The sequence below is a fragment of the Callorhinchus milii genome, unplaced genomic scaffold, assembly GCF_018977255.1.
Source record: "Callorhinchus milii isolate IMCB2004 unplaced genomic scaffold, IMCB_Cmil_1.0 Scaffold2, whole genome shotgun sequence".
NCBI classification, from domain to species: Eukaryota; Metazoa; Chordata; class Chondrichthyes; order Chimaeriformes; family Callorhinchidae; genus Callorhinchus; species Callorhinchus milii.
The window spans coordinates 71,204,197-71,227,663 of NW_024704743.1; the positions used below are offsets into that span (position 1 = coordinate 71,204,197).

General features: G+C 39.8%; 1 protein-coding gene across 2 annotated transcripts in view; it reads left to right on the plus strand.

Moving 5' to 3' along the window:
• Positions 1–21,653, plus strand: part of ctnnal1 (catenin (cadherin-associated protein), alpha-like 1) — a 155,183-nt gene extending 133,530 nt beyond the window's left edge. For both annotated transcript variants that reach the window (XM_007897569.2, XM_007897570.2), the window contains exons 8-19: positions 2,434–2,520; positions 5,618–5,776; positions 7,419–7,511; positions 8,737–8,887; positions 12,459–12,496; positions 12,944–12,994; positions 13,169–13,323; positions 15,085–15,133; positions 16,870–16,926; positions 18,252–18,371; positions 19,776–19,859; positions 20,463–21,653. In XM_007897569.2, the coding sequence (XP_007895760.1) occupies positions 2,434–2,520; positions 5,618–5,776; positions 7,419–7,511; positions 8,737–8,887; positions 12,459–12,496; positions 12,944–12,994; positions 13,169–13,323; positions 15,085–15,133; positions 16,870–16,926; positions 18,252–18,371; positions 19,776–19,859; positions 20,463–20,627 (1,209 nt within the window). In that variant the 3' untranslated portion in view covers positions 20,628–21,653. The remainder of the gene's footprint in view (positions 1–2,433; positions 2,521–5,617; positions 5,777–7,418; positions 7,512–8,736; positions 8,888–12,458; positions 12,497–12,943; positions 12,995–13,168; positions 13,324–15,084; positions 15,134–16,869; positions 16,927–18,251; positions 18,372–19,775; positions 19,860–20,462) is intronic.
• Positions 21,654–23,467: the final 1,814 nt, after the last annotated feature.

The window sequence follows — 23,467 nt, forward strand, 5'->3', positions numbered from 1 at the left end:
TCCTCAGGACCAGAGAGTGTCCAAAGCCAATGTTAGATATTCGTGATATTGTCCAATTGTGTCCTTTTTGGAAGGGAAGATTAAAAAATTTGGCTTTACTGAGAGAGTGGTTGGAATGTGAAATACTCTGCTACAAGTCATTGCTGAGACAGATCATAGATCATTTTAAAAGATAATTAGATAGATACTTGAAAACGAGGAATATTAAAGAGTACATGCAGTGACCAGAAGAGGGAGAATACATTTGGTGATCCATATGGAGGGAAAAAACACAGTGACACAGACTGCAAAGTCAAAATGGCATGTCTGTTCTGTAACATTTTATGGTTCTAAGTTCAATACAACCAAAGAATGATTCATAAAATATTTATAAATCTTTGATTTCTAGTCTAAACAGTGGGGTATCAGACATATAGTTCTTTTGAGGTTTGTGCAATTACTTATTTGCTCATCTATAAATATCTGTAGCTAAAGTGCTAATTTACTTTCTTCCACATGTCATCTTGACGCCAGTATCGGCCGGGGAGAGGTTATTTAAGGCTTTTTAGCAGGAAGGGCATTGGAGGGTCCAAGAATATTCTCTTCACTGGTTTCTATATGTTGCTGCTGTGCCATCTTTTTATTGCATTCTTTCTCCTGTAGCAATCATTATTTGCATTCAAAATGGTCCTGCGACCAAGCTTGGTTACAGCCTGTGGGCAAAAGAATTAATAAGCTATGCTTTGTTTTGCTTGATTTTACAAGAAGCCTTTTAAAATCTTGATCTTATGCCCAATCCTCGCTTTCAAATTTGCATAAAGCGTAGGAAGGCTTTTCCTATCACCAGCCATGGCTGGTATCTTCTTGTTTCTGCTTCAGAAAGTTGGAATAAATTATCAAATCCAAGATGGTCGATCTGGCAATGACTTCTATGCCTGCGGGAATCAAGAGCTTTTAGACACATCTCTGATCCTATTACCAGCAGCATTCTTACAAAAGAGGAATTATCCAAGCATCAGGAAAAGCCTTAAGTGGAGAGCCTTTCCACTATTGCCTTTGGGATCTGTTGCACAAAAATGGTAACTTTAACCTAGGCTATGGCGCTTGCCCTAAATTTTTCTCATAATCATTGAACATGGCAAAACCAAATCTCTGGCTGATGGTGTATCTTAGCAAACGTAGCAAAGAGTAGCACTTGTGAATTTCCAAGCATTTCTGGAGCCAGAACATATCAATTCAAGGGATCTGCACCTCCTTAATTCAGATTTTCCAAAGTGTCTCTACGTGGTGGTGGAGAGGACAAGAAATGAGACTAATAATAATAATCTTTGCATTTGATATAGCGCTTTATCATGTCTTCAAAACGCCTCAAAGCGCTTCACAGAATATACTGTAAAGTGAATTGACTGTATATTTTTATGGGCGAAACGCGGCAACCAATTGCACACAGCAGTGTCCCACAAACAGTCATGGATTGAGTGACCAAATTACACCCGGTTTATGGGAATTTAAGAGTAAATATTTCAAGAGTGAAGCTTGTAACTCTCAGTTTTGATTTGTGTGTATGTGTGTGTGTGTGTGTGTGTACATAGACCTGCCAGAGATTCGCTGTGATTTATACATGAGGAAAGCATTCCATTTCTGATTAGAAAATCCGCCTGATTAGTCTCTGTCAATCAGAGCAGAAAAGAGATGTATTTTTCTACTATACATAGGAAGAGGAAAGGGGAATGTTAGGTGCTAAAAAGACAATTGTCCTGAAAATATTACGAATCGGTTATACTAACTTATTCTGATGAATGTGAAATACTGCACCTCTAGTGAATTATTAGATCTTTATAATGTATAATGTCATGAATGAATCACAGTCCTGAAATTCCTTATGCTCTTAAAAATTAAAGATGAGTATATTTCTTAGGAGGAAGCATGGTCCCCTGGAGTGGTACTGGCTCCAAGATACTTCATCCCACTCAGATCCTGATAATCCTGCAAGCCAAGGGTAGGGTGGTCCTTCCTGAACAAGCAGCGGGAAAGCTGGCCTGTCAGTGCTATCAATGGCAAGCTCCGCGGTTTTAGCTGGTGAAGCTCCAGTAGTACCCCACACACACTCTAGGGTCACTGGGCTTTAGCTCGTGCCAACATGTGGCTAATATTCTCTGTAATTAGGTAAGCAGGATGGGTCCCTCCAGGGAGAGAATGTGCATTCCATTCCAATACACAGGAATTTCCATGTGTAGGTGGGGTGTATGCAATTCTTGCTTTGTTTTGGATACAATTAAGCATGGTGATGGGTTTCCGCATCAGATACCCAGCTGTCCAAAAAAAAGCTGAAGGGTAAATGGAGAGCATGTGTACTAGGTTCACTTTCTTACACTATGTTTAAAGCTTGTTTAATAATGTTATTGTATTGCTTTAGTTGTCTTTTTAAACCTATTTTCTCTTACTTTACAACAGCAATGCCTAAAAGCCAAAGAAGCTACGGAAGATACAGAGCTGGCCATAATTAAGACCCGACAGTGTATGAGCGAATTGAGGAGAGAAGTAAGTAAAATTTAGTTCTAAAGTAAGTTGAAAATAATGAAAGATGCACATCAGCCCTGCAGCCAAGATTCAAATGTAATTTTTTTTAACAGATTTAATAGAAGCTGCTTGCAGCAAATGTTCATTTCCACAAAAGAAACTAGATAAACTAGAGGTCTCAAAAAGAGGCGTCTCAGAGGGAACCTCGAGAGGTATATAAGATGGTAAATGAGATTGAGAAATGAAACCAAGAACAATACTCCAAATCAGCAGGAGATGAGGGGCACAAGTTCAAGATCGAGAAGTACAAGCTACAGACAAACAGCAAGATAGATTTCTTCACATTGAGGGTGATTCACAGTTGCAAGAATTGTAGAGGGCAGGAAGCTGGACTTGATTAAGAAAAAGCTTGATGGTGTAATGGGAAGATAATAGGATGAGATTTCTGAAAGGATGAAATCAAATGGGCCAAAGGGCCTCTTCATTCGAATGTCTCTTGTGATCTTGTGAGCTGATCAGAATCATAATGAGACTAGTTATTAAGACAGATGAAAGCTGATGACGAGGGTAGAATAATGTGAGTTGTGAACATGATTTGTAGCTTTTAAGCCATTGTCGGTGCTTCAAGCTATTAGGATTCAAGTGAAGAAAATTACTTTAATTTCTCCCATACACAAAGTGATCTATGCCAACTTGAACGCTTGTAACTCACCTGGTGAAGGAGCTGTATATATAATGGCAAAATTGGAAGTGCATTGATAGATGGCTAAACAGACTGAAACCACAGGTTTCCATTCAGTATACAGCTATGTCAGGCTCCTTCCTCACTTTGTGTTTCACAGAGACAGAGAGCAAGGTATTTTAGCTCTGTTGCTGCAGGTAGTCTGGGTGAGGTGGGATCAGCTGTGTTAATTTGCAGTATTTCTTGTTAGAACATTTGTAATCAAACATCAAATGTGGGAAAGAAAGCATTATCCCATTTTGAGAACATCCATTTGCACTGTATACCCTTGCATTGTATATAATAATGCCAGGTACAATTCTTTTTTGTTGTTTTTAAATGCAAAAGAAAGCTCTTTGACTCATGGTGCTTGTTCAGGTTCTCTGTTTAGTCACACTTCCCTACCTTTTCCCCATACGCTTTCCTTTTTTCCTTTTCAGATGTTTCCCTTTTTTCCTTTTCAGATGTTTCCCCTTATAGGTTCTCTTCAACCATTGTTTTTGGTACACCATTTTGTGTCCTAATAATAATAATAATTCTTGGTATAGAGCTTTTCACGTCTCCTAGACATCTCAAAGCACTTTACAGAATAGACTGTAAAGTGAATTGAATATATTTTGCAGTTGTGGTTTGAAATAACCAATTTATTATTTTTTTTGAGGGATTATTATCAGGCATGTGGAGTAAAGAAACTTGCCCAAGGTTTCACCCTGACAGGAATCTAACCCAAGTCTCTCGCTGGCAAAGCAAGTACTATAATCACTAAGTTACAGGACTCCACAAGTCTGTGCATTTTGTACATAGTACAAAATGCACAGTCGCTACACTTCACAATAAATCCTGCGAAGCAACCAAGATGCTACCCCCCATGAAGGGCGCTATAGAAATGAATATTGTTGTTGAGGTGTCTTCCCATTGTGAAAGGTAATATATCAAATGCAAGGATTAATATTAATAATCTGTGTAAAAGAAATTCTCCTACCTTCTCGCTTTGCGAAAACTTTAATGCACACACTGAAAATTGTAATCAGGGAAAACTTTATAATTGCTTGAAATATTGAATTGTCTTTTGCAGGTCAATTGATTAAATTTAAACATTAATATTTGTAATTGGTCTTCAACCTCGACCGTAAAGATTAATTATTCACTGTTTGTCAGATTTTACCCCGATTTCAACAGAATGTTATGAGGCCTAAAAGAGTTAAGTTACGAAGAAAGGCTGCGTAAACTTGGATTGTATTCCCTTGAGTTGAGAAGGTTGAGGGGTGATTTGATTGAGGTATTTAAGATGATAAAGGGATTTGATAGGGTAGGTTTAGAGAAGCTATTTCCTCTGGTGGGGGAATCCAAAACAAGAGAGCATATAGTCTTGAAATTAGAATCAAGCCATTTAAGAGTGAAATCAGGAAGCTTTTTTTCACTCAAAGGGTGATAGAAATCTGGAATTCTCTCCTCCAAAAGGCCGTGGATGCTGCATCTATCCACACCTTCAAGAGTGAGGTTGATAGATTTTTGGTAGGTCAGGGTAATAAGGGATATGGGGAGAAAGCAGGAAATTGGAATTGAAAGGATTAGTTGAGGTATAGATTAGCCATGATCTAATTGAATGGTGGAAAGGCACGAAGGGCTGAATGGCCTACTACTGTTCCTATATTCCTGTGGTGCAGTAGGTAAAATTACACACTGCCCAGTTTAGCAGTAAAATCACAGTATTGATTCTGGGTATGCGAGACTGCTAATCTGTCTCCTTAAAACAGGAAATATAAACCAGCGTTCTTGTGCTCCTTATCTTTATGCAGTGACCACGAACACAAATTGTCCATTTGTACACATCAAGCTATTCTAGGATTAGGCTCAGCTTTGATGTCTCCTTCAAACCATGTCCATACAAACCTAGATACTCATTTACTGGGCACAAGAATAATCTCTCAGCCAAAGTAATAGAGGGCTGGTCTTTCATACAGAACTAGTTTTAGGCAAGAGCTAGTACCATTCATAGTGAAAAGAAAACTACAACAACAACAAGATTCCATTTATAAAGCGCCTTTCACGTCAGGAGGACGTCCCTCCTATTAGCAATAAGAAAGTAAATGCGGTGCACTCCTAGATAACTGGACCCTGGCTTAACTTGTCACTACCATTTAATTCAGGCTGTCAATATCCTGACAGCATTTATTCATATATTTATACACATGCCTAACTCGCCACTTCTGATTACTCGTCACTGAGCCATTTTCCCTCGGAGTGACGAGTTATAAGGAGTTTATTATACACAATTTAGATTGCCAGTACAATTCACAAACCATTTCCTTGTTTGTTTAACACAGAAAATAATTTGGCTGAGAAATAAAATTGTTGCGAAAATCATGTCATTGTGAGAACTCTTCTTTTCCTCAGCTTCAAAACGCAGCAGTGCAGTTAGCAGCAGATCTTCTGAAGTGCTACACAGAACATGTAGTCCTTAAAGCGCTGAAAGTTTCTGGATCTGAAGGAAACTTAGAGGTAGTGGCTGAATATACGGGCAAACTATCGGAACAGAAGGAACAGCTGATTGAGGTAAAGGGCACCACTGGGAATATAAAGCATCACCAAATCGGGTTGCCATCAGAAAGAGTCTTGAAACTCTTGTAAATGCAATAATAACAAAGCAAGAAGTATAAGGCATCGTAATGCAGCAGAAAAATGTACTTAATGCCTGTGGTTAAAGTTGATTAAAAAAAATACAGCAATGTTCAATCCCCTGCAGTTTCTCTGAAACGTTGCTCAATTTCTGCAGAGTGAGTCCTAATGGTGTTCTAACTTTTTTTTTAGTATCTGATGAAAGTATCTTGAACCAGGTAATACTTTCATTAAGAACATAAAGTATGGAACATTATCAGTACCTCAACGCAACCTGTGCCTAAAACTCTTTGGAATTAAGTAAACAGGATGCGTGCCTCCAGGGAGAGAGTGTACATTCCATTCCAAACAGAGGAAACATTCCCGGTGTAGGTGCCATATCTATGTGGAACTCTGTCTGGTTTGGATATTTTTCAGTTTGGCAATTGATTTCTGCATGTGTCAGACAGCTGCTGACCAAAAAACCCCAGTAAACTACACAAGGTTAGAATAATCTCTTTTGATTTAGGAATCGTAGTGTTAGTCGATTAACTATGTTGATGATAGCTTTACATTGTCTGGAAACCTTTAGTGAAGTAGCAATAGCCATCGAAACTCTTTTCCTTCTCCACCTCTGCTGCTGATCACTCAATCATTGTGTCCACGTTACCATTTTGCGTTTTAGTGTGGTTAGTTTGCATTTGCCCATCTTAAATTTCATCTGCTACCCCCATCTTCATAATTGTACTTTCTCTGCCTTCAAAACTCTTTTAAAAGCCTATCTCCCTGTCCTTGGTCAACAACCTTAAACTCCTTCTCCTCTGGTTCCTGCTTATTGATCCCCATTGTTTTTGTTAAGTGCATTATGTCATTATTCTATGTGAAAGGCACTATAAATAATTATAAACCTTATATGTATTATAATGTCCAAACTTCTCAAATTGCTGCACCGGCAATTGCTGTCAACCATAGTGACTGTATTTGTAAGCAATCGTGACAGCCAATTAGCGCACAGTAGAGTCCCGTAAATGCAAGTGATTAATTGGTTGAGATTTCCTTTTCATGCACCTTGTACGGTATTATTCACCTCTCTTGTATTTTGGTGTTATCAGTGAATGTTATAACACTGAAAGTACTTTATGGTGTGCCCACCACCCTCGGCTCTCACACCCATCTCTGGTTCCAAGCCTGTTAAGCTCCTTAAAAGATCTCTGGATGGGAAAGGCGCTATATAAATGCAAATTTGTATAGTATTGTATGGCTTGGGAGAAATGTAGAAAAGCCAGGCCACGGATTGTGAACCAAAGCAAGTCATTCATCTGTTTCACAATTGTTCCTGTGGTGTGATTGTCCAGATGTAGACTGGAAGTATTGCTGACGAGGAGTGTTTGTACATGAAATGTCAAATGTTAATATTGGGATTGATGAATCGCTTAATAAAAGTTAAAGGATTCTTAGCAAATGCAAACCAGTGGAAGAGATTGAGACTGTTTGAATTTTGACTCAATGAAAGTGAGTGTCTTTGTGCTTCTTGTAGAGATATCTAAATATCAATATTTCCATGATATTCTGGTTGCTGTTTCTCTTCCCCCCCCACCAGACATGTCGATTACTGAGGCATATTTCAGGAACTGAACCTCTGGAGATCACTTGCATACATGCAGAAGAAACCTTTCAAGTTATTGGCCCACAAGTAAGTAAGTTTTTACTGAATGGAATTTTCTCTTTTTTAAAAAAAGAGACAGAGATACGAGTGAGGTTTGGGTATTGTCTCACTCACTCCCATTGTTCTGGGCTTTCCTGTATTACACATCCATCAGCTGAAGCTGACTGTCCTGCTATGGTGCCAAGGGATGCCGGGAGGGAAGTGGGGTTTCCTTGGAGCTGAACTGGCTCCAAGGTGACATGTTTGGCAACGGAATGTCAAAATCGAGTCAATCGCGGTGGAGATGTCAGGGGTCTGGGTAGTCCAGTTCCTGAGCCAGGAGGGTCTGCGGTATTCCAGGGTGCTGCTGATGACAGCACAGCACATCGGTAGGACTTGGAAGAGCCAACCAATCACTGGGATCTAGAATCATTCACATTCAGCTCCTGGTAACCCTGCAAGCCAAAGCTTCAAAGGGTAAAGTGGCCCTAACTAGACAACCAGCAGGAGCCTTGCCAGACATTGCCGTCAATGCAAACTTTGTATTTTTTGCTGGTTATACTCCAGCATCACCTCAATACACATACACACCTGCACCTAATACTCTCTGCACTTAGTTAAGCAGGGTACGTCCCTCTGGGGAGAGAGAGTCACATTCCATTCCAGACACAGGAATATCCATGCGTAGGTGGCATACGTGGAACATCTCAGTCTAGATTGGATACTCTTTAAGCATCCGTGAGTATCAGACACCCGGTTGACCAAAATTAAAAAAATCAGAATATCATCTGAAGCTGTGGGAATGGGTGAGCACGGGGGCCCCTGTCAGCCTGTGTCTCCTGCCAGTTGGAGATAAGTCCAGTAGTACTTGGTCATAAGACTCCCTCCTCCCCTACATGAGGAAGGGAGTGAGGCTGACATTTTCAGCCTCGAGTGCCCGTGTGAAGTTGTGACATCCTGTGAAGCTGGCAGAGATGTCAGAGGTGCAGTCCAAATGTGTCCCGTGTTTTTACAGGTAAAATTGCAGCTTCTGACAGGCCACTTAAGTAAACACTGTTACTATGTACAACTTGCTGCTCAATCGCCAGATCCACTGCGAAGAAGCATTAATGTGCTTTAGGTACACAAGTTGTGTCCTCGCACTGTGTAACCAAACGGCTTCATGTGGCCCCAAAGTCTGTTCCCCACACAACTCTGTTAATATGCCCATGTGTACCTCTGCAACACAAAAGGCTTCTTTCATCGCAGGTAAATTAATTGTTTTCTTTCACAGATCATTTCTGCTGCCCAGACCTTGGCTCTGCACCCTTCCAGTAAGATTGCTAAAGAAAACCTTGACGTCTTTTGTGAGGCTTGGGAGTCGCAGCTGAATGACATGTCCATCCTGCTGAAAGAGATCAATGACGTGTTTGAAGGGAGAAGAGGTGAATAGTCTTTGCTCAGGACTCAGCCTGGTTTCTGCATTACTAAATCCAGATTGTTGGCTTGATAGCAGCATAATACATAGATTCTATCAGATGGCCTTGAGGAAGAATGCTACCGTTTAAAACGAAATCTCTCGTGCCTTAAATTTCAAATTGCATCTAGATAGATGAGTTATGTACTTTGTGAAAAAGTCTTATGCCGCATTTACATAGTGGAGTCCTGTAGCTCAGTGGTTAGAGCACTCGCTTTGCAAGCGAGAGACCTGAGTTCAATTCCCGGCAGAGGGCAAAACCTTGGGCAAGTTTTCTTACTCCACACGCCTAATAATAATCCCTCCAAAACCAAAAACAATAATAAATTGGTCATTTTCAATCTACGACTGTTTGTGGGACATTGCTGTGCGCAATTGGCTGCCGTGTTCGCCCACAAATATACAGTCAATTCACTTTACAGTGTGTTCTGTGAAGCGCTTTGGGACGTCCTCCCGACGTGAAAAGCGCTATATCAAATGCAAGGATTATTATTATTACGCACCCTTCTGTCTACCCACTACAGCATTAAGCAGTTTCTTAAATTAGTTCAGCGTCTGGCCTCAATCCTGATGGCCAGTTCCAGTTGTTGATTACTCTTGGTTTACCCCCGAGATGTGTCTAAAATTCTGAAGCTCTAGACGTATCTGGAAGTATTGTTCGGGGTTTACTTTCTCTATTTTCTGTTTACCTAGCAGTAATTAGGAAACCGGTTGTTAGTTGATTGGTGGATCGCTTTTCCAAGCGAAATAATTCCTTCAACAAAAAAGAATTGGTCACTTCAATCCATAACTGTTTGTGGGACACTGCTGTGTGCGATTGGCTGCTGCGTTTCACCCACAAAATATACAGTCAATTCACTTTGCACTATATTCTGTGAAGCGCTTTGAGACATCTAGAAGATGTGATAAGTCGCCACAGCAAATGCAAGGATTATTATTAGTTAACAACTTGTACACAATGCAACCCTGTTCCAATGAGCCTCACTAGAGTGTAAATTTGCCTATAATGTGGTTGCACTGTGGACCCCATTCACTGCACATGCAACGCCGTGGCCTGTTCACTGATTTTTGGCTAAAACGGCCAACTTAATGGTCATTAGGTCAACTTCACTTTCGGCATTGCTGTGCGTGTGCAAAGCAGAAAGTGATGTTGACAACGACCTAATGACCTGGAAGTCAGCCATTTTTAGCTTTCCGTGCTAAAAAAACTGATTGACCACCTAAACCCACACCTTCTCATAGGTCTGGAGCAACCCAAAACCTTTCTGATTTTCCACAAACGCAACATCTGTTGAGCACACCTTTTAACCAGTGACTGCTCTGAAATCCATCAAAATATGTGACCTTGCTCTGGTGCATTTGATTTTGTTTTTTGGGCAGCCAGGGATCTGACACACGTGGAATCCATCACCATGCACGAGTCTCCAGACACCAATTGGGCAACTTCTCAGTAATTGTTCAGCTAGGAACACCACACTGTTGGGGCCATGATTTTAGGGTTAATAGGAGCCAGGTTAACTGGCCTGTCATCAACAGTGCCTTAGAGAACTGACTCAGAACAAGACGACTGGGACTGTTGCAAAAGACTGATTTTATTCCAGTATTCCTTTGCCAGGAGTGGAGACAACTTAGCCTCGAAGAGACTGAGACCCCTACCTACCTCCCCAAGGAAGATATTCACTAGTTTACCATTAGATATTTAACAGGTGTAGATTTGAGTCCTCACTGGATAGCAGGTACCAGGAATTCTTCACAAACTGCATAGTGACAACTCAGGACAACTCAGTATAAAATATAGGAGAGTGTTTTTTTTCTATTCTCCTGAACATAGCTTGGACACACAACTCTACCTATTGAGAGGTGGCTGCACTGTATGGAGGTGCGGAGCTTCAGCTATTTACTCACTGTATGCCTATCAAATAAGGTGGATATCAAGCATATGAATGTATGAGGTTGTGTTTATGAACCTGGACTCCAGGTAATGACGTCCAGCAGCTATCATCCTGAGCCTTGGAGTTTCTCATCCTTATTTGACGGCTATCTGCTTTCATTGTGGAGAAAGCTTCAGGGCCACGTCCGACCTCCCAGTCACCTTCGTGTTTTAGAGGTCGATGTCTTGCTAACCACTTACTGACCATCAACTGAATAATCCAGGTCCTCACGCGAGGTGCTTTGGCAAAGAGACAAACCTGCTATGAAGCTGACTCCACCTTATCAGAACGTGGTGGAGTATTCGTGGAGCTATTTGGGTGCAATGGGAGACGGGAGAACTTGGCTGGAACTTATGTGACTTTTTTGGGTGGTAGAGGGAAGAAATTCACCTGATTTTTTCCCCTTCAATTTCTCCTCTGAAGAGCTTTGTATGTAGTTCCTTGGCACCAGACACCCTCTAGTGGCTGTTCTGCTCATGTGCGGCTTGGACCAATGTGAGTTGAGCTGAAGCTTATCGGCTAAACTTGTTCATACACATCTATGTCCCGTGATTATGTATTTTACCAACAATAAAAGTAATTGCATGTCATTCTGACATTTGTGTGCCTTTGAACATGGTTAGTCCACGGGTTATTAGCCCAACCTGCAGTTTAGTGAATGTTAGTGGTCTATCAACAGAGAGGATCAACATAGCTGTGCCCAATCTTGTCCTTGCTTGACATTTGCATAATGCACTCTCTTTGGGATCAAACTGGAGACACAACAGGAATGAATGTCTGAGTTCTGCGTTATACCAACTTGACTTATCGGGCAAGCGAATGTCCAAGTAATGATGATACAGCTCATCTGAAACCAGGACTCTGGGAAATGGGGAATCATATGTGACTGCCACAAACAAATCATAGTAACGTAGTAACATAGTAAGAGACAGCCACACACTGATCTGAATGTACTCCAAACCAACTGGAGGATTGATTTTGGAAGCGAGAGACCTCTTGTTGGGAGATACCTTGTTTCTAAAGCAGTTTCAGATCTGAGCTGTCTCTCACTGATATTATGGTCCCATTTGCCTGTTCAGGTGGCTGTTGAAGATCCAAAAAGAGAATGGAATTGCTCCTGGAGTCATGGCCAACAATCCCCAGATAAAATTGGTCATTCTCTTCATGGCAGTTTGTGGGACACTGCTGTGTAAATATTTGCTGTCATATTCACATATCAATACATAGTAAAATCCTGTGAAGAACTTTGAGATGGTTTGACAACATGATAGATGCTATTTGAAATGCAAGGGTTATTATTATAATATGTTTTCATCTTTGAAAACTCAAATGAGATAGCGCATTACCACATATTTCAAGAAGTATTAACGAATATGGAGAAAGAGATGGAAAGTCGAATAAACAATAAAAGGTGACTTGGAGAAACAGCAGCAATAGCATAGAAGAGCTGAGTGGCCTGTTTCTAGACTGTAAGTTGTGCAGCATTGATTAATATAATCAAAAGAGGATGTTTCTCTTATCCACAATCCATAATCTGTTTCTGAAATAGTTCCTTTGTGTTTCACCTTGTTGCATTTAACAATGGTTTATTTTCATCTGTTTCCCTAGGAGAGAAGCGTGTGTACCTTTCGCTACCTAGACCAGGGGTGAGTATTATTCCATTTGTTTTTATTTATAAAACAATTCCAAACAATCTCACCCTTTGGGGCTCCAAATTCCAACCAGCCTTATAACAGGGTGTGATCGCCGGGCAGCACTTCTGATCATGTCATCATCGATATGCGACTTTGAGCAGAAAACCACCGTTCTGCATTAGACCAGGTCGTGCTCAAAATCACATCATTGCACTTCGCAACGTATCATTGCACTTCTCATGTTATCTCACTTTAAAAGGCGGTATTGCATACATGTTTAAGTGTGATAACAATCTAATGTGCACCGATGGTGCTATAGATGTGAATTTGGAAGTTTTTTGTCAATGTCAAGGTCTATCCCTCACATTATAATGGGGTCCTAGAGTATAATTAAGCTGTTGGTATAAGTGAAAATACAAGACCGTACTGTTCTCTCATATCTTTATCTGTTTGCATCAGAAACACAATTCAAATCTGAAGATGGTTAAAGCAGTCAAACTAGATGCCGAGGTAAGACATTTCTATTTGGTTATCATTGCTTAAAAGTAAAGCAGTAATTCTTTTGTTGCCTGAAAGAAGCAGGCATAGCATTGCTAAACCAAGGTTTACTCTGGTCCTCAGCTAGTTGGCTAATCCTCCAGTGCGATTGTCAGCATTTGGACACGTAACGTTTCTGTGTTTCAGGAACAGGCCAAAATGGCAAAGTTAGGGCTGGAGCTGCGTCTGCACACGTCAGATGTAGATGCAGAAACGGAGAGATGGGAGGACCAGGACAGCGAGATTCTTCGGCAAGCCCAGAGCATGTCGAGCATGGCCTACTCCATGTACCTATTCACCAGGTAGGAGCGAGTTTGCAATCAACCTTCCAAAACCATTGCTTTTAATTTACGTTCCTGATGCTTTTTGTGAGAATGCACCACTTCTACTTAAAATGGTGTGAACATGTATCAAGGCTACACATACATATTACAGTAGAACCTTTGTTACTCTTATTTCTCACCTTAATATTTGGACTTAGTTTCTTGACTTTATTGACAGCTTTGCTCCATCCTGCTCCCCAGCAACCTTGAATTGCAGATGGTGGAGCTGTGAACCTCGTGTGTAGGGTTGTGTGTGTGTATGCGGAGTCCTGTAGCTCAGCGGTTAGAGCACTTGCCTCATAAATGAGAGACCAGGGTTTGATTCCCGGGCAGGATGAAATGTTGGGCAAGTTTGCGTACTCCACACATTTCTGTTTACTTAGCAGTAAGTAAGAACCCGGTTGTTAGTCAATTGGCAGATCACTTTTCTGGGAGTAATAATTCCTTCAAAAAAAATAAAAGTTTGGTCACTCAATCCAAGACTGTTTGTGGGACATTGCTGTGCGCAATTGACTGCCGTTTTCCGCCCACAAAATATACAGTCAGTTCACTTTACAGTATACTCTGTGAAGTGCTTTGAGACATCTCAAAGACGTGATAAGGCGCTATATCAAATCCAAGGATTATTATGTTATTATGTGTGTGTGTAGGGAGGGGGGAGAAAAGGACAGAAGTTTTAATGTGGGATTTTTTCCCATTCTTTTCTGCATGTGACCATGGTCTTCAGACATACTAATGATAATGGTAATTAATAATAATGGCAGAGATTATCTTCAGGCCTTCTTGGATAACCTGAGGATCTGACGTCCCAGTGAGACAAACAGAGAGCTTGTAACTCCACTGTATGAGTATGTTGGGATTTTCATTCTCGTAATCTAGGATGATACCAATGAAGTGCCGATGGAGTGCTGTACTATCAAAGGTGCTGGATTTCAGATGAGATGTTGTCTGCTTGTTCAGGTGGACATTTAACATCCCGTGGCACTATTCAAAAAGAGAAGGGAGTTTCTTCCAGTGTCCTGGCCAACAATTCTCCAGCAAAATTCACTCCATAGCTCAATATGCCTCTGCCCAAACTGGCCCTCATGTTCACCTGCAAATATATAGTCACTACACTTTAAAGACACTGTGAATGTTTGAAATGTTCTTGGCATTAAGGGGTCTATATCCTTGCCTCCTTCAAGACCTTCCTATTTGATGGTGTTGTTGGTCATCCTTCTACCCTCACACTCCCAGTCCTCCACCTCTACTGATCCTAACCCCCAGTTGGGTTCACATCTTGACTGTTCCAGTGCTTTGAGGCATCCTCCCGACGTGAAAGGCGCTATGCAAATATAATTTGTTGTTGTTACACCAAATGCAAGGGTTATTATTATTACCGCACATTGTAGATCTGAATTTTGTCCTTTCCGAGGCTTAAGACCATTGTTGTAAAACTTAAGAAATTTGGAAAATCATCCAAAATTCAGTCTAGATTAGGAAGCTGACTTACCACAGTTTTGTTTGATATTGCAGAGAGTCTACTTCTAAATTAAGATTGAATTTAAAACTATTTCCCCAAATTCTGCCAAATCTTTACTTTTTAACACAGCGGCCTAAGCCTAAGAACAGGAGAACTTTCAGGCTCTGACTTTCGTAGAATTGCAATGGTGTTTGTTGTTCATGGTGATTATATGTTATATTTATGATTAAAATTTTTCCTTTTNAAAAAAATAATCCTAAGAACTTTGTTTAATTCAGAGGAGAAGGCCTTTTGAAAACAACACAAGATTTATTTCACCAAGCAGAAGTAAGTGCACAGATTGTTGTGGGTGTTCTGTATATTTGGGTTAACCCAGATCTTTCCTTCAATTCAAACATTGGGGTAGAATTGTGTTGCCTGTTCCCACCTCTCTACATTTTCTTTACATATTCCTACGTTTTCTACATGCTCCAAATCAACATAGGAATTGCTGCATTTAATTTTCAACAAACACCTGAATACTAAGGGATACAAGTTAAAGGCTCTGAAACCCTGGTCCATGCTTTTGTCACCTCTTGGCTGGACTATTCAAATGCCCTCCTCGCCGGTCTCCCCTCCATTACCATTCATAAAATCCAGGTCATACAAAACTCTGCCGTCTGCATTCTCACCCACACCAAACTCCGCTCCCCGATCACGCCAGTCCTTGCCAGACTGCACTGGCTGCCTGTCCCAGAGAGGATCGACTTCAAGATCCTTACCCTTGTCTTCAAATCCCTCCACCCGCCTGCACCCCCTACCACTCTGACCTCCTCTCTCCTCACAACAGTGCCCGTTGCCTTCGCTCCACCGGGCCTGGCCTCCTCCTCATCCCCCGAGTCCTCCGCTCCACAGTCAGCGGCCGTGCCTTCAGCCACTATGCCCCGAGGCTCTGGAACTCCCTTCCTCACTCCCTTCGCCTCATCCCCTCTATTCCTATTTTCAGATCTCAGCTGAAGACCTTTCTTTTCGACCGCACCTTTGGTCACCTTCCTCCCCCTCCCCCTGACTCGGCCCCGGGATCCGTTACTGTGAAGCGCTCTGAGACACTGTCCAGTGTGGAGGGCACTATATAAATCCAAGTTGTTGTTGTTAACAAGAATTTAGGAATAAGGAAGGAAGTCAGGTACACTTTTTTTACTCCGGGAATATATTATCAGGGAAGGCCATTAGAGGCCAACCAGAGGACAGTAGGTATCAGAGGGCAAGAGACTTATGGAGGCAACAGGCTTATGGACTTTTTTGTTTGCTAAAACAAAATTTTGTTATTAAGGAAATTTAAATATATATTATCCTTCCTGAATAATCCAGTGTGGAGCAGGGGGCTAACTTGAGACTCTCCTTCAGTATCTTTCTTCTTTATTTCTCATTGGGGATGAGTTGTAACCATGCTGGAGAACTAAGCATTGCCAATGTGGTAGCAAGAGCTAGCCTTTCTCCACTTTACTGTGCAGCGACTGAACCCTAGGCTCAATAGAGTAGCCATGCAGCTCACATGGAGTTTCTGGTACCTGCTATCCACTGAGTGATACCATCTATGTTAAAAAACTTATGTCCCATCACAACTTTCCTTGTGTTTTTGTTTAAATTTACATTCATATTTTTTAATGTCTGTCTGAAATGATTGAATCTAATTTTTTTATATGTTCGATGTTTTATATAACTCTGCTCACACGGCATTTCAATACCCACCACCTTCGCTCAGCTGGCTTCTTCATATCCCTTGTCCTATGGAACTCCCTGCCTCAGTCCCTCTGTCTTGCCCCCTCTTTGAAAACTGGCATCAATTATGTTTGAGTTCATGAATTTTCCAAAATCTGCACAATCTCATATTTTAAGACAATGGTTTTAAGATCAGGCACAAGTTTGGTAGAATTACAAGCAATTTTGTTAAGCTACTTTGTTAGTTCTTCTAATACTTCAATATATACAATCCTTGCAAAAAATGAAGAGGCAATATTAATAGAGGTCTGATTTATAACAATACATGTGCTTTGTTTTCAAAACTGTTTTTTTAATTGCAGATCTTTGCTGAAGAAGGTCTTAGGTTCTTTTCAACTGTGCATGCGTTTTCAAATCAGGTAGGCTGCTAATCTCTCCTCAACATGCATCTGATAAATAAAGAGTCTTCCAAGACCTGGACTGCCATGCTGATTACTGGGGAAAGGTTTAGAGAAGGGAGGTTCTCCGGGGTTGTGGCCAATGATCTCCCAAATAAATAAATTGACGACTCGCTTTATGGTTGTTTGTGGAACAATGCTGTACACAAATAGGCTGCCATGTTTGCCTACAAAATACAATCACTACACTTGACAGTAAATCCTGTGAAGCACTTTTGAGACATTCTCCAAATGCAAAAGGTTTATTAAAAGACTGATGTCAGCTTGGCTCAGTTGGTAGCAGTCTTGCCTCTGAATCAAAGTTTGTGGGTGCAAGCCCCAGGTTGGGATTTTGAGCGAATAAACTTGGCCAACACTCCTGGGGGGTGTTGCATTGTTGGAGGTGCATGTTTGGTGCAAACTGAGATCCCATCTGCCTATTCAGGTGGATGTTAAAGGTCCTGTATCACTATTTGAAAAGAGAAGGGAATTTTTCCTGGTGTCATAACCAACAATTTAAATTTTAAAATTTAAATTTTAAATTGTTCATTCACTTCATAGCTCTTTTGGGGACATTGCTGTTTGCAAATTGGCTGCCACGTTCATCTCCAAAATAGTTACTACACTTTACAGTAAATTCTGTGAAGCGCCCTGCCATTCTGACAACATAATAGTGTTATATCAGATGCAACTGATTTAGTATTTTATACAACTTCAGGCCAGCATTAATATATTTCAGAAAATCATGTTTGTGGATCTCTTGCACTACAGTTTCAAAGCCACAAATTAAATTCGATATTTACCAGTTTAGCCTATCCAAAAACCTTTTGGTTTTGGTTCTTGAGAAATTTGATTCAGAATCTTATTTATGTGTGAAACAAATAACAATAGGTGGAGTGTGAACATTAAGTTAGGACTTGCTCAAAATCATTATAATCCATTACTTTTAAATCAATTTTCATGGATATTTTATTGAACTGTCTACTGTGGGAGTGTCTGGTGAAGCAGTGCGTACACACACTGTGGTTTAGTTATTCAGACCATGTTGCACACAAAATTACTGCCATTTGCAGAATAACAAAATTATCACAGACAAATATTCTCAGTCTTTATTTTATTAGCCATGCAATTTGTATTTATTAACTGGAAGATCTGATCTGAATGAATTAGATACACTGAATGTAGTTTACTGGAAAATGTGCTGTTCCATTTAGTTCTCAATAACAGAATATTAGATTGCAAACAATAATTACTTGACATTATTTTGACTGTGACTTAAAACTGATTTGATGTTTTTCTTTTTTCAGCTGCAGGAGGAAGAGAAGACAAATCTCCTGCTGGAGGCTGATAAACTCCCTGCCTTATGTCACCAGCAGCAGATGACCAGTAGGACTCCTGTGCATGGCAAAGCTGCTATCTTTACCAAGGTCAGTTATTTCCTCATTATGTAGAGACCCACGTATTCTAGAACTGATCTGTAAACATGTTATAGTGGTTCAGTTCAGATTTATTGTTCACAGTTTAATTGTCAATAATGAGACCTAATTTGTAATATTTGCCAATCGGAACTGTATCATTTGCGACTCCTGGTTTGTGATGTCTGACTTGCAAAATGCACAACAGATTCTTGTCTTCCAAGTGAAAAAAGTCAGAGAGAAGACATCAAGCAAAACACCAATTTTGGTAGCAGGCCTTTACTTCAGATTCGCAAGCTGCAAATTTCAGTCTCAAATTCACTATAATTTACACAACAAATCCATCTTAAAATTATCACAAATAAGCAGGGAATGTTTTTTGAGAAGATAACTCCATTGGGGGTTGTTAACACTGGAACAAAATTATGGGCTAAACGGATTCTTTTGTGTGATATGAATGTTTTGTGGTTCTGTTAACAGCGTTGATTACATATTGAAACAGGATCACTGAGTATCCAGAGTAAGATGTGAATTAGTAATTGGTGAAAGATAAAGGAAGTTAGTGTACATAAATGATCGAATTTGAAGACTCAGTACATGTACAGTAGAGCCACATCACTATTCCGTAGTTGGGGTCCAAATCATCTGTAATAACAGTGCTATGATTGCCAGTCACTTGTTCATCATCTCCTGTGTGCTGAAAAACTGATCACCTTCCAGGCCATAAAGTTGCACTCCTATCACTTCCTGTGCACATCAGAATCACCTAGAAACCTGCCATTGCTAACACGGGTCTGTGACTAACATTGTGACTGTGGGGAAATTGGGGAAAATGTTGCAATCAAAAATGATGAGATGGCAGTGGTCTTACAAAGAGGATATGCACCTGAGCTGTTCATTAACAATGAAGCTTAAAAAAGATAAGGTACTGCATAGTACTAATAGGGACTTGCACAATGGATTTAATAATAGGGATTTATGCCATTGATGAAGATCTGAGTGTCAGTTGAATCATCACTCATCATATCAAAACAGTGTGAGGCAGTAAAAAAAGTACATTCTCAAATTAGTTGAGTTTAAACTCATGCTGAAGCTCGTGATTGATCATATCTGGAGAACAGAACTTCTGACATTAAAAAAAATATAATGGGAAAACAGTGGGGTTGGCATTCAGGAAGGATGGGCCATAAGGGTTTTGTTTATCCAAACCTCCCATCATTTTGTATAAAGAAACATTCCTCATTTATTTTTTGGTTAGTAAAAATTTTAATAGGAATCTATGTAGCAGTGGTGGCTGCCAGGAGAGATCTGTGCTTAATTGTCATTTCTTAAAGAAAATCTACATTAATTGCTGAATACAGTACAGCAGTACTTTAATTTGTTATTGAAATAAAAGGCACTATTGTGTGTTTCTAGGTCGACACTTCCATTCAGGAAACTAAGAATGTAATGACTGTATTAATGAAGATGCTTTCTCTATGTTACAATCTGTTAAAAAAGGTAAGATTGTTTTGTATTACTGATGAATCCTGAACTGCAGTTTAGCAAGATAGTGTTTGAATTTAGCAGCTAGTAAATAATGCAACTGAAATAATGCAGAACGCCATAAGTTAAATCAAGAACACTTTTAGCAGCAAATAAAACAATTCTGAACTCACTTGTGTACCACAGAAATGCTGTTAGAAATTGAGTTTTACTCTTACCATACATGAAAACCAGGAATTCACTTCCCACCCTTCTGTGGAATAGTACATTAGTACAATAGTATGTTTCGCCCACAAAATATACAGTCAATTCACTTCACATTATATTCTGTGAAGTGCTTTGAGACGTCTCGAAGACGTAATAAGGCGCTATATCAAATGAAAGGATTATTATTAAAATATAATCGACAGAGTCGATTTACTGTATCTTTGAAAACTCAGTTTAACCCTTTTGAGTATTCAAATTGTTTTAAAGTCGTGTATAAAATATTATGGAATCTAAACCTCATTTAATGACTATTGCAATTCAAGCTACATTTAGTTTCAGTATGTGAACCATGTTTTGGGGATCAAAATGTTAATCCTGCTCCTTGGTTAAATTGTTTTGTGTGTATTACAGTATAAAATGGACAGAACTTTCATGAGTTCTCCCCACGGCTGGAGAAGAAACCAGTTGCAGACAGTTACCAATGGCGAGAGCTCGGAGGGAAAGAACGGGGATACATTTGGAGTGAAATCTCTGGAAAGGCACATGGCAAACTTAACGTTTTTGGAGAGTAAATGATGGGCAGCTCTGGAGTGTAGTCATAACTTTAAAATAGCTTTGTCACATGTCCTGTAAATGCTGTGCAGCTCCATCTGCAGTTTGTCAGTTCCCAGTAACCAACATCCATTTACATTTGTACTTCCCAGTATGAAAGGAACACCAGCGTTACTCTTCTCCAACAGACTCTCTGCTTGGACACCTGGCTCCTTCAGAGCTTCTACTTTTAAACAGTATTTTTCTAGCTCTGTAGTATTTAAAATAATATGAGCAGAACTGTTCCTTTGGTTAGTTATCTCCCTGCAGTGTATTGACGCTGGATTCCCCCGATTAGCTGCTTGTGGTTTGTCTGGACCTTTGCAAAAGATTTGCTTATGCGATTAGTCCTCTGATGCTGCTATGTCATAATTTTTTTAAGAACAAACTGGATATTACAGGATAAGGAGGTGAACTACTGCTGTTTTAAGTTAATTGAACCAATGATTTTCTCTGCAGGTTCTTTGCTGACTCGGGTGCATCCAAATCAAGCATACGCTTGGCCTTATCTCCCCTGTATCTATTTCTCCTCCTCCCATTATTGTGTATACATTTCTCACAGTAAATCTTCTGCAGATCAAAAATTATACCAATGTATCGGATATTATGACATTGCACTTGTATCTCCTCAGAGTTTTCAGAATCTTGGATGGTTTGGGCTTTCATCCTGAAAGTCTAAATTGGCATCAGAACACACGCAATTTAATTTGAAACCGCTTTTGTTTCTGTAAGATGTAGGTCACAGGAGATTTATAGCAAGGAGAGTTTCCCTTCCACACCCTTCTTTTTTCCCCCCATAAACACTTTATGTAACATCACCATGTTCAGGTAACTTGATTCTGTCGTGAAGTGGGGTTGGAATGTTGATGCATGAACGAACTACTGGAAATTTAGTATAGAAAACTTCTACTGTATTTGTATTACCTGTAAAAGCAGTGTTTTTTATATTTCTCTGATAATTAACTTGTAAAGTTATATTTTTTAAAATAAAATTCTAATTCATTAATCTTTAACATTTTTCTGGTGTTTAATGAACTTCACAAAGGGCATGTTCAGTCAAGCTGGGAACTTTAAAGATATACATGTTCTCCAAAATACATTTCTCTCAAATGATCCATTTACCAATAGTCTGATACTTTTTCTCTCTGATGCTATTTTGACTATGCCCGGTTTAAATATTCAATGTTTGGCATTATATATTGGCAACGGTACAGTATATTATTCAGGAACTGGAGTGATTGACTTGTTCCTCAGCAAAACTGGTTTACAAAATTCTCACGATTGGCTGTCTGGCTATTCATAACTTGACTCATTCCCACATAAAGAACTTTATTTTTAACCAATTGTTTTAAATAAAGGCTGTTGGTCAGAATAATGCATTTATAAATACAGTACATATTTAACAACCTCATCAAAAGATGAGGTATGTGACATTTTGCATGTTTACCGAGGTCCACGATTCTACTGAAATTTAAGGCCAAGTAGAATTACCTTTTAGTAAGGCACAAAATAAAAGTATAATTTCATTAAGACTACACAATCATCAGACCTCATGTTGCATAACAGGTTTTTCCATTCACTAAATTACTCAGTGTTTTTATGTAAACTGTTGATAAACAACATTGCTTTCTACTGTATATACAGTAAATCTCACATAAGTCATATCAATTGGGACTATACATTTAATATGACTTATGCGAAGTATGAGTTATGTCAAACTTACATAGAATATGAACTCTTGAATGGGACTTGGGCAGATCTATGACTTAAGTGATAATACGATTTATACAGATCAGACTTATGTGAGCTTTACCTTAATAAATTTACACTGCTCTCAAACCTGAACTTAGATACACATGCCCTGCATTGAATAAGTCTTCCACGGCGCACATTCAAATTCTTCAAAAGAACAGTATATGCTTTAATCGCAATAGCAGGACCACTTAGCCCACAAAATACAGTCACTATACTTTACAGTATATTCTGTGAGGTGCATTGAAACGTCTCAACGACGTGATAAGGAGCTATATCAAATGCAAGGATTATTATTATTACTGCTTGAGACTTAAAAAAACTGCCAAATATGTTCAAAAATATTTTTGAAAAATCTATTTTCAATTGAAATGTTTTGCACTTGCTGTCGGATGTAAATTCAAGTGCTCTGAGATGCTACCCCAAGTGAAGGGCGCTATATAAATGCAAGTTGTTCCCCAGGCAAAATGAAGTTGGGAAAGGCAGCCATAAGCTCACAACCCATCATCTCAATATTTTTTGGTCAGTGTTAAGAGAACTTGCATTTATAATGCACCCTTCGTGCAGGGTAGGGTCTCTGAGTGCCAAACAGTGATGTAGTTTGATGCTGAGAGGTAGAAAGGGGAGGTCACTATAGAAGTTGAAGAGGAAAGCCTCTGGTGCAATCTGAAGACCGATAAAAAGGGGGCAAGGTGGAGAGATTGAGACAGAGTTCCAGAGGTTCAGGGTATGATCTATAAATGTAATTTTGTTGTTGTTGTTGTGTAGCTGAAGATGCCGATAGTGAGGTAACTAAAATAGAGTTCTACATATATACGCCACCTACAAACAAATATCCCAATGGCCAACATAGAATGCCTATTCTGTCCTTAGAGGCAACACCTTGCTTATTCCAAGAGTATTAGGCGCAGGTTGGCAAGAACCATGGCTTAAGGCTTCCAGAGTGAGTGTTGGGGTCTTGCTGGAGTTTAATGAGCTAAAACCTCACAGCTTGCCATTGAAAGCACTGCCTGGCAACCTTCTGCTACTTAACCAACTTGGACTATCCTATCCCTTAGGGCTTTTTTGGGGAG